The sequence below is a fragment of the Anomaloglossus baeobatrachus genome, chromosome 9, assembly GCF_048569485.1.
Source record: "Anomaloglossus baeobatrachus isolate aAnoBae1 chromosome 9, aAnoBae1.hap1, whole genome shotgun sequence".
NCBI lineage: Eukaryota > Metazoa > Chordata > Amphibia > Anura > Aromobatidae > Anomaloglossus > Anomaloglossus baeobatrachus.
In genome coordinates, this window is record NC_134361.1 from 53601542 (window position 1) to 53613545 (window position 12004).

General features: G+C 41.5%; 1 protein-coding gene across 1 annotated transcript; it reads left to right on the forward strand.

Moving 5' to 3' along the window:
* The first annotated feature begins 4439 nt into the window (after positions 1-4439).
* AGTR2 (angiotensin II receptor type 2) lies at positions 4440-10790 on the forward strand. The gene is made up of 2 exons (XM_075322650.1): positions 4440-4483; positions 7200-10790. The coding sequence occupies exon 2, from the start codon at positions 7272-7274 to the stop codon at positions 8346-8348; it is 1077 nt and encodes a 358-aa protein (XP_075178765.1). The 5' UTR covers positions 4440-4483; positions 7200-7271; the 3' UTR covers positions 8349-10790.
* Positions 10791-12004: the final 1214 nt, after the last annotated feature.

Consider the following 12004-nt stretch of genomic DNA (forward strand, 5'->3'; position numbering starts at 1 on the left):
CCTCAATATTAAAACTGACACTATTATTTTACAGTATACAGTTTGTCCACCCATATCCAGTCCACCGCCATTAACTTGAGAACGGCGGCAGCTATAGGCATAGAAGTGGTGTCTAGGTATAGTAAAGTAGCCATGCGCTACGCAATGAAACCACCTATAGCGCCACCTGGTGGAAAACAACAGAGTTAGCATTTTTATCTTGAAAACGGAACGAGATAGAGAAAAAAAGTGAATTACAAAGTTGCAGGGCATTATTAATTCAATATGAATCAACACCTTTCATACACAAATGCTATGATATGAAACCCATGACCCCTCCCCCCAAAACACTGAATGCTGGTCACGTATATGGCGCTCATTTAACTTAGATGCTCAAAGTGGCCCCCGTCAGCTGCAATGCACATCTGGACTCTGGACAGCATACTGCATCTTGCTGCACATTGTGCAATATGGTAGGTGACACGTTTGCACAAGCATCTGTGATTCGTCGTCGTAGGTCCTGCAATGGAGGGAGGTGGAGGGGTCGCATACTTCTATGCCTATAGCTGCCACCGTTCTCAAGTTAATAGTGGTGGATAGGATATGGGTGGACACACTGTATACATTACTATTTATGCAATTCATTTCATTGTCCTTCCTTGCAATAAGTGTGTCCTACTGTAGTGAGTCTGGGATCAGAAGGTCACAACACCTTATTGTTTGCAGGTCTACAACTTGTATTTAAGTGAATCTACTTTCTTTTAGTGCTGCAGGGGTTAAGGACTCTTTCCTATCTGGCTGTCCTTGGTAGCCTTAATCTCCGGTGCAGCTCTTTTGTGACCATTCCCCTTTGCTATAAAATGTCATGTGTCTTACCATCTCACGCCGGTTATAGATTCTGATTTTCATTCCACTTTGGAAGGAGCCTGTCTCTGGAAGAAGCAGAGGAGTCGTGACTATTGCAGCTGTGGTGTTTAGCTGCAGTGGAGAAGCTTTGAATGTTTTCTTGCTGTGTCTATTTTTCCTCTGTCTGTCTCCCTTACCTTGTGTTGTATTAATGCAGTGGTGAGACTAGTGTTCTTGCCAGCCTTCTCACTAGCCAGGGTGAGTCCAGGGCAAACTAGGGCCTAGGCACATGATGGCGATGGGGGGAATGACCTGTATAGGGACGTTAGGGGGCGTAGGGTACAGACTTAGGGGAGTTGCAGGAGGTGTCCCCTCTCCCTATTGTCAGGGCCTTCCATCTACATTATTCCCGTTGTTACCCTTGTGTTGCGCTAAATGCTGAGCACGCTCTGGCGTGACATTCCTGTACCATAGGTATTATCGATTTAGCAACCAATATATTACAAACTTTATGAACTATAAGTCCTGTAATATTAAGGAACCTTGTTAATGTTTCTATGTTTTTAAAGAATCAAATAATAAAAATTGAAATATTTTATAATTATTGGAATTTTCCCACTCTTTTTCCTGGGTTTACTTACATGCAATTGTGTAATTGTGTAATAATGGGATTTAGTATCACCAATTTCCTTCATTCATCTCGACCAGCTGCTGTCATGAACTGTTAACATTCACATCCTGAACTCTGCTGGGCTCCGCTCCACAAATCTTATTTTCTGCTGCTTCTTTATGTTTTTTTTATAAGAAATTCTTATGTTGTCTTGTAATAAAATGAGAATAAACTTTGACTTGAGATTTTGGAAAGTGAAAAAGGATGATTTATACCACCATCTGACAACTGCCAAGTGTTTGTGTGACACAAGGAAGCAAGACATAAAATATACTGACTAAAAGCTTACCGTATTTTTTGTTTTATAAGAGGCATCGAATTATAAGACGCACCCCAAATTTAGAGGAGGAAAGTAGGAAAAAATAATTTTTAATGTTAAAATGAGAGTCCAACTTATAATCCGAGTGCATCTTAAGGCCGGGGCTACACAGGGTTCTACTGCGATCCTTGCATGACACTCGGCTCACGCTGGAAGCACAGCGGGAGCTGAGTGTCATGCGAGTGTCACTGCGACTGAGGTCCGATCGTGTGATCGGACCTCAGCTGCAGGGGGCGTTCCAGTTCTGAGGAGGGGAGGGCCGGCGCTGTGGAGGGGAGGGAGGGATTTATCTCCCTCTCTCCTCTGGTGCCGGCTATTGCCATTCTCGCTCTGCACTCGCGGTACACCGGTGTACTGTGAGTGCGGTGCGATTTTTCTCTCGCCCCATAGACTTGAATGGGTGCGAGAGACAAAAGGATCACATTACAGTCACAGCATGCTGCGATTGTTTTCTCGGTCCGCTACTGCGGGCTTGGTGGTGTCATGGCGGCAGTGCACACAATTGATCTGCTGGTGATGTCACTGCAGTGGAGGGTCACAAGACGGGATGTCTCGGTGAAGGTGCCATTGATTTGCCAGCGGAGTCACTGCAGTGGAGGGTCACAGGACAGGGTCTCTCGGTGGCAGGTGCCATTGATCTGACTGCGGGCTTTGTTGAATTGCCCGCAGTTAACGAGTTAGACTTGAAGAAAATGGCCATTTTCTTGAAATTCATTGCATCAATCTGTGCACGCACTGCCTCCACGGCCATTTTCTGGAAGTTAGTTAATCTCGTTAACTGTGGTCGATTCAATGGAGCTCAGTATCATTGACCCTGCCTCCTATGACCACCGTCCCCGGTAAGCCAATCTGGAAAATACGGTATATATAGAAAATTTGCATTGTTTTCACATGCTAGTTGGTCACTTGAGATGAGCCAATCTGGCAAAATTCAAAATTCGCTTGTTCTTTCGGATTTTCCTGGGTAGTTCGATTAGCAGCGAAGTTATTCTTTGCAAATCGAATGTCCTTTATTGTGCTTTGGGGAATCTCTGCAGACAGTAAAGCATAATAAATGTAACATGGATGAAACGAAAAAAATATTTATATTCATATCAGCACTCACCTCTCTAGTCCCCCAGTGCTCCTCACACTCCCCCATCCGGTCCTCGGTGCATCTCCTTTTCACCTCTACCAAGCGTTGATTTCCCCAACCTCTTCGCACTACATCTGGGCTCGCGGCTCTGATGAAATATGGAACGTTTCTACGTAAAGTCACGATATTATGACATCATGATGAAGGCTTTGACCTTTACACATCTGTGAAAATGATCCAGGACTGATCAGAGCTGGAAGTTCCAATCTAGTGTGAAGAGGCCCGAAGCTTCAGCGTCCGGAAGTGCTGACTGGTGAAGAGTGAAGGGGCCGGAGAGGTGAGCTATGAAGTGAGAAAAAGTAGGATTTTTATTTTTTTTGTGAAGGATTGTGAAGGAAAGCCAAATCAGACAGCACAGGTCTCTGTCTCTATCAAACAGCAGGCAATTTCCCAAGCTGCAAAACTGCATCTCCATGGAAGCTTTTCACCCAAAAAAATATAGCCAGCACTGAATCCTGGAAACGGGCAAGTATTTATAATCCTACCAAGGGTGTGATTGGACATGCACAACGAGAAAGTCATGATATCTGTGACTGCAACCCAAGGGAATTAAATCAAAGGTAAAAATAAGTCAGGAATTGGACAGGTAACAAACTATGAAATAGCTCAACAGAGGGGGAAACAGACTCTGGAGCAGAAGGTCACTGGATCAAACCCCAAGGTATGACACATGTATTTTTGAGATATAGATGGAAACACAAATGTAAGTGCTGAGCATAAAGCACAGGATAAATCTGAGCTGATGGAAATCTATGCTCCAAAAGTCAAATGGCGCTTCTGTACTGTACAGTCACATGTGGAGTATTGCCACGTTCAGGAGAAGTTGTGTAACACAGAGGATAGATAGATAGAAGGATAGATTATAGACAGATGGATAGAGACAGAGAGACAGACACACGTTGCACACAGGGTTTGGAGAGTTATGTTGATGTTCCAGAATGCAATACGACTATACTTGAATAATTGTTGATTTTTTTTGTTCAAGAATAAATGTGGATTGCTGTTTATGGAAAAAAAAATAAGACATCCCCTGAAAATAATCCCTATCGCATTTTTCAGAGCAAAAAATAATATAGGATCCTGTGTTATTTTTGGGGAAACACAGGTATATGTGTATTTAAAAGAGGGGCCACAGTCCCTAAATTGGCAAAAAAGGGGAGAAAGTTTATTCCAGTTTACGACCAATGCAAGCAACTATTTATTATGTGATGTAAATGTCTCCTAATCTTCTTTGTACATCAGGACCTGGATAACTCTTTAGTGTTATTTTTTTTTTCCAGTTTGTTCCCTGATGACTTCTTATAAGTTATATATACTTTATATATATACACTTTGATGTGAAAGGAGAACATGAGTTAAAGTTGCCAGTAAGACCTGTGCCAAGATTTTCCATTCCAAGCTCAGAGTGCTGTAGACTAACATGTCCCAGAGGGATAAACAGAGCATATAAGAAAGAAAGCAGACTTTTCAGGCAATTACTCCAGGACAAGCGCAGAGTAGAGGACACCTGCTCCTCGCAGAGGCTTATTACACGGTAAGTTGCAATCTGAATAATAAGTCTCCTTGGGACCCCAATTATTTCTTCTTACTATGTGTGTATTGAATTAATATTGCAATTCAGAAATTAATTAAACTGAGCCTTAATTAATAATTAATAATAATATATTGGGAATGCTTAAAAACCACAATTAGTGTAAAAATGTCACACATTGTACTTTGTGTGTGTATATATATATATATATATATATATATATATATATATTTATATATACTGTATATATATGTATACATAGAATTTTATTTTTTTAGTTTTTATTTAGAAAATACTATATATATATATATATATATATACATATTGATGAATTACATACTATAATGATCCAATAGTGGGAGAGAAGACTCAGTTTGTTGGGTCTAATCTAGTCCGAGTGCCTATGTCTGCAATACTTTATTTGGTTACTAATAGTGAATAAGTGAACTTTAAGAAGTGAGCTCATTAAATTTTACACATGGCTTCTATATGGGCTGCTATGTGAATGTATAGACTTATATATTCTACCACCTAAATAAAGCATACATTTCTATGCCTTTTAGATGCCTTTTAGATACATTTCTTAGGACAAGAAACCTTTCTGAAAAAAAAACAAACATTTTCTTCATTTTGTATTTTTATACCTTAGATATGTTTTTCCACAGATAAACGCATTCCCATTATAGTGTATGGTGCTGTTCAGATTCCCGAATTTTTTGGGCAGATCCAGTGTCCTCCCAAAAAAATGGAGTCACAGATCCAGCTCACCCATGAAAATCCATGGGACCAGGAATAAAAAAGAATATTTCTCAGATGCAATCTGAGTGGTGTCTGGTTTTACTTTTAAGACTACTAGAGTGCAGCTGTATGTATTTTGTAGATATATTGTATTTTCAGCTGGCACCTGTTCACACCTGTTGGATGTGTGGATTAGTCTTTTTGATATATTTGTAGTGTATTTCTTTCTGATTGAGCACCCCACCCTGTAACCAGGCTGTGTCCATCCTCCTTTACAGCTATATCCTTTCTGCCCAGACATGTAGGTTTTTAAACCAGATAGAGGCATTTAAGTTAGGTTCCCAGTATATAAGAGATCACCTCGTCGGGGTTATCGGGCTCACATGCATTGGCCAATACATGCACTAAGTATCTCTTTTTTTTCCCAAATATTCCTATAGCAGTAATGCAATACCAGAGCTCCCTTATTCATTGTTAGCATTCTAGAGTGCAGCTGTATGTGTTTTGCAGTTTTACTTTTAATTGATTGTGTTTTTGCATAGAAGGAAAATGAATTCCCACTGACGGTATATATATATATATATATACACAGTACAGACCAAAAGTTTCACACCTTCTCATCTCTAGAACCACTGTTAAGAGGAGACTTTGTGCAGCAGCCTTCATGGTAAAATAGCTGCTAGGAAACCACTGCTAAGGACAGGCAACAAGCAGAAGAGACTTGTTTGGGCGAAAGAACTCAAGGAATGGACATTAGACCAGTGGAAATCTGTGCTTTGGTCTGATGAGTCCAAATTTGAGATCTTTGGATCCAACCACCGTGTCTTTGTAGAAAAGGTGAACGGATGGACTCTACATGCCTGGTTCCCACCGTGAAGCATGGAGGAGGAGGTGTGATGGTGTGGGGGTGCTTTTCTGGTGACATTGTTGGGGATTTATTCAAAATTGAAGGCATACAGAACCAGCATGGCTACCACAGCATCTTGCAGCGGCGTGCTATTCCATCCGGTTTGCGTTTAGTTGGACCATCATTCAATTTTCAACAGGATAATGACCCCAAATACGCCTCCAGGCTGTGTAAGGGCTATTTGACTAAGAAGGAGAGTGATGGGGTGCTACGCCAGATGACCTGGCCTCCACAGTCACCAGACCTGAACCCAATCGAGATGGTTTGTGGTGAGCTGGACCGCAGAGTGAAAGCAAAAGGGCCAACAAGTGCTAAGCATCTCTGGGAACTCCTTCCAGACTTTTGGAAAAACCATTTCCGATGGCTACCTCTTGAAGCTCATCAAGAGAATGCCAAGAGTGTGCAAATCAGTAATCAAAGCAAAAGGTGGCTACTTTGAAGAACCTAGAATATAAGACATATTTTCAGTTATTTCACATGTTTTTGTTAAGTATTTCATTCCACATGTTTTAATTCATAGTTTTGCCTTCAATGTGAATCTACAATTTTCAGAGTCCTGAAAATAAAGAAAACTCTTTGAATGAGAAGGTGTGTCCAAACTTTTGGTCTGCACTGTATATATATAAAAATACATCTGAATGAAGTCTTGTGTTTTTTGTTTCTCATTAGCATAAGACTTTTACAGTAATTTTTAATGACTTAGTGCTTACAAATCAGCTACATTAGATGCTTTTTTTTAATCTATTAATGTTCACTACTTATATATGCTACGTATTCAACCGCTAATTATTATTTATATAGATGTAGGAGAACTGGATGTGCCATTCGGTGCTACTCATATTACAATGCTTTGTATGTGACTTTTCCTTAGAACATAAAGTAAACCTATTATATCCTATTATATCCAGGTAATCAGGTCACATAAAGAGATCCATTCTATACTATTACTGATGGAAATTAAAAGGTTTGCCCTACTTGTCTCTTCGTTTACGACTTATTGAACTTAGTGGCTAAATATACCTTAGGATCAACCGAATGTTATACATGTTTATAATATGTAATTATATTTCACAGGTTGTTACATGGTGTCAAAGCGGAAACGTTAGAAGCCTCCTCCCCGAAAAGGACTCTATACAAATACTATTCATGATGATGGAAGAACTATGGGAAACAACTAAAAATGTGACCAGTAACCAGTCGCTGCCATCTTCCTGCGCTAATTACACTATTCCGGACTATCAGCTTGATCTGCTCCCGGCATTCTACTCCTTCATTTTCATCTTTGGCTTCATTGGGAACAGTTTGGTCATCTCGGTCCTTTGTCTAGAAGGAGACGTAAAAATTGTGGCCAGGATTTATATCTTAAACCTTGCTATAGCCGACCTGCTATTCCTTATGACGTTACCTTTTTGGGCGACCTATTATGCCTTTGGCTTAAACTGGATGTTTGGGGCGGTAATGTGTAAAATATCAAGCTCACTTTTAACCCTCAATATATTTGCCAGTATCTTCTTCATCAGTTGTATGAGCATTGACCGGTATTTGGCCATCGTTTATCCTCTCTGGTCACAAAGGAGGACATTAAATCAGGCCATTCTTGTGGCTTTTATCATTTGGGCCTTAGCCATTATGTTAACTCTTCCTACCTTCTACTTCCGGAATACTTACTACATTAAGAACCTTGGTGTCCATGCCTGCATAATGGACTTTCCCAAGAAGGAGTATTCGAGCTGGTGTGTGGCCATGGCCTTGTTGAAGATCACTCTAGGCTTCTGCTTCCCAATAACCATAATTCTGACCAGTTACTTAATGATTGGATTACATCTGAAAAAGACCAAAGGATCCATACTGAACAGGAAGACCAGAGATCGGGTGCTGAAGATCGTCACCGCCATCGTTGTATGCTTCTTAATTTGTTGGCTGCCGTTCCATCTGCTGACTTTTTTGGATGTCTTAACAAGAATGAAAATTATTAATGACTGCAGAACTGAGACACTTGTCGAGACTGCTATGCCTTTGAGCATTTGCCTGGGCTTTTCTAATAGTTGCATTAACCCTTTATTGTATTGCTTTGTTGGGAATCAGTTCAGAGAGAATTTCAGGAATGTGTTTACTAGTATACGACGAATACAGGGCACAAACAGCCATCAGAACTCCATCAAAGGGGGGAATCATTCTAAAGAACCGGACCCAGATGAAAAGTATGAGAACCCGATAGTATGACTGCTGAGCTTGTTTCTGACAATGGAAAGCACATGGACTTTGTAATGGAGATAATCGGACATAAGCAGTTATATGTTGGATGACCATGTGCATATTTTTCTGGTCAAATATACCTGAAACCAAGATGAGTCAATGTTGTAAGAAATAATAAATTACATCTATGGGCTATATCTCATATGGTGGGATGTCACGTATTTGGCCAAGGCCTTGTGTTGTTTCTTACCACGCATGTGCTTGGTCAAATACAGTATATTTGAAACCAACATGAGTCAACGTTGTTAGAAATAATAACTTACATCTATGGGCTGTATCTAGTATCATCGTCTGACGTCACAGTTATGGCCGAGGACTTTTGTTGTTTCTTACCGCGCATGTGCTTGGAAGTCATATTGCGCATGTTCAGCTAGGAAACTATGGTGAATGGGTATATGTATATAAAACGAAACACGCACAATGTTATCTATTACATCTGCCTCATTAATTTACAGGGAGATACTGATGTATCGGACAGGTACATTTAGCAGCTTGGGCAAGCACGTTACAGAACAGAACAGTACCAAGCTTGGAGGCTGTTTATTAAAGATACCAGAATATACAGTTCAGGGCTGTACTCAAGACTTAAAGGGGTGGTTCACCTGCTTTCATTACCGGCCACATCGATATAATTTTAAGAAACAAGGTTTCTCTCATATATGTTGTGTCACCAATAGGTCCTGTGAGTGGTGCTATTGCAGTCCACTCATCCCCTTCGTATGACCCCCTGGCTCCGTGACCTCTGATGTCCGGTGATATCATGTCAACTGAGGCCGCTCCCAGTATTCCTAAGTGGCTGGGCTGGGGGTAGAGTTTCACCCCTCATTGCAGCCCAGTGTCGCTCCTGCTTGCAGCGCTCTGCAGCGAAGGAGAGAGAGCGCGCAGGAAGCTGGGCTGTGACTAGCGGTGAAACTCTGTCCACAGCCCAGTCACTCAGGAAGACTGGGGCCGGCCTCAGTTGAGGGACATCACTAGACATCAGAGGTCACGGAACCTGGGGGGGGGGGTCACGCACAGGAGATGAGCGAAGCGCAATAGCATAGCTCACAGGCACTATTGGCAACTCAAGGTATTTGTGAGAACCCTTGTTTATCAACATAATATTAATGTGGCCAGTAATGAAAATGGGTGAACCACCTCTTTAAGATGCTCCATAAGGGTAAAACACTAAAAAAGTTTGTAAATCTTACATATCACATAACAAATATTGGCCACGCTTTGTAGGGCTCTTCAAACTCCGATGTATTTAGCTTGATACCCTTAATACAGTCTGCAAAAGTTGCAATATTTTCTCTTAACTTTTAGCACCACTTTCTTGCCAGTCAAAAAATATTTGTGAACCAGAGGACTGAGGGGTACTTTGCACGCTGCAACATCGCAAGCCGATGCTGTGATGTCGAGCGCAATAGTCCCCGCCCCCGTTGCAGCAGCGATATCTTGTGATAGCTGCCGTAGCGAACATTATCGCTACGGCAGCTTCACACGCACTCACCTGTCCTGCGACGTCGCTCTGGCCGGCGAACCGCCTCCTTCCTAAGGGGGCGGGTCGAGCGGCGTCACAGCGATGTCACATGGCAGGCGGCCAATAGCAGCGGAGGGGTGGAGATGAGCGGGATGTAAACATCCCGCCCACCTCCTTCCTTCTCATAGCAGCCGGGACGCAGGTAAGGAGATGTTCCTCGCTCCTGCGGCTTCATACACAGCGATGTGTGCTGCCGCAGGAACGAGGAACTACATCGTACCTGTCGCTGCACCGGCATTATGGAAATGTCGGAGACTACAGCGATGATACGATAACGACGCTTTTGCTCTCGTTCATCGTATCAAAAAGGTTTTACACACTACGACATCGCAAGTGACGCCGAATGTGCGTCACTTTCGATTTGACCCCACCGACATCGCACCTGCGATGTCGTAGTGTGCAAAGCCAGCCTTAGCTCACGAGGAATAAGCTATGATTCCTCAGAAACGTGTTGGCCGAAGATGGTGTCTGTCTCTGTATCATGTATGCAGCAGGTTATAACAGCCAGTAATCTGCTAAGTACTAAAGACTAGTGCTGGACGAATAGTAACTATTCATGTCCAGATAATTCCTACCAAATACAGAGTACTCTTCCAGTACTCGTCATGGCAAGAAAAATGCTTGTTGTTCCCCATTGACTTGCATTAGGTCCGTTACTCGTGTGGAATACCGGAATAGTATTTTGGGATTTGTTACGAATAATCCGAACACATGAATAGTTACTAATCGCCCATCACTACTAAATATACTTGTCATGAAGGGGTGAAGAATTCTAAGATTGAAGTAAAAGTGGCATTTTGTGTTGAATTTGGAGATACCACTTGTTATATTAGTTGTGTTGACCAATTTAAATTGTTCTTATTTGATTTATCACAATTTGTGCGAATAAACCTAATTTTTTTAAGTTAGTTGAATAATTTTGATTGTAATTTGCAACTGAATATTCTAATTGTTGTGATGATACACAATGAACTGTTCCTCTAATATTCCTCCTAAAAAATGCTAAATAAATTGGCAAATGGGTGTGTCCCTAACAGGACTGAAACCATCACTTCTGATTGACAACTATTAGGGAGGTGACCAATTTGTTTATAAATGTCTAGTTAGAATAACAGAGGACCTGCACAATACGGAGGTCGAAAAGATATGATACCGTTTTTTGGGATGGAGTCATAAATTTAGCTAACAAAATATCTTCATTTCCTGTTGCATCAACGCCGGCGCTGGCACTACTATCCCTATGGGATTTCTCAATCTCCAGGCACTTAGACATACTGTATATTGTCTGTGGCCAGGAAGTTGATCCCGAGGTACTGACGGCAGGAGAGGTCTCCGTCGCGTGCTGAACTGGTGTTGGAAATTAACGACATATTCAGGATGGAAGACCTGATGGGTCAGACCTCTGGTAGGTCTTACAAGGTATATGACACGTGGTCGCCCTGGATCATGTTCCGAGACTCTCCAGACATGGCTGAGTGGTTGAATTCATAGTAGGGAGCTCAGGTACTTTGACCCATCTTTTGTCAGCAGTACTAGTTTTCTGAAGGTTTTGTGTTGATTTGGACGGGGGTGGCCATCCGGACGAGATTCTACCTCTACTCCTACTTCTTTTCTCTTCTCTTTACCGTTTTTTCGGTACCTCCTTTTTCCTTTTTTCTCTCCCTTCTTGTCTTTTGTGTGGTTCTCTATGGAAGCTTTGCTAATTTAGCACTGAACCGTTTTGTGGGAAGTTGTTTGGTATCCGAATTTGGATATTCAGTGCAAATAATAGAGACAGTTGTTAAAACTAATATATATTAAAGGGAACCTGTCAGGTCCCATATGTGTTCTGACCTACAAGCAGGGTGATGTGTGGCCTAGAAACCCCTTCCTACCATCCCTGTGTTGTAATATTGTGTAATATGAATATATACAGTACAGACCAAAAGTTTGGGCACACCTTCTCATTCAAAGAGTTTTCTTTATTTTCATGACTAAAAATTGTAGATTCACATTGAAGGCATCAAAACCGTGAATTAAAACATGTGTAATGAAATACTTAAAAAAGTGTGAAACAACTGAAAATATGTCTTATATTCTAGGTTCTTCAAAGTAGCCACCT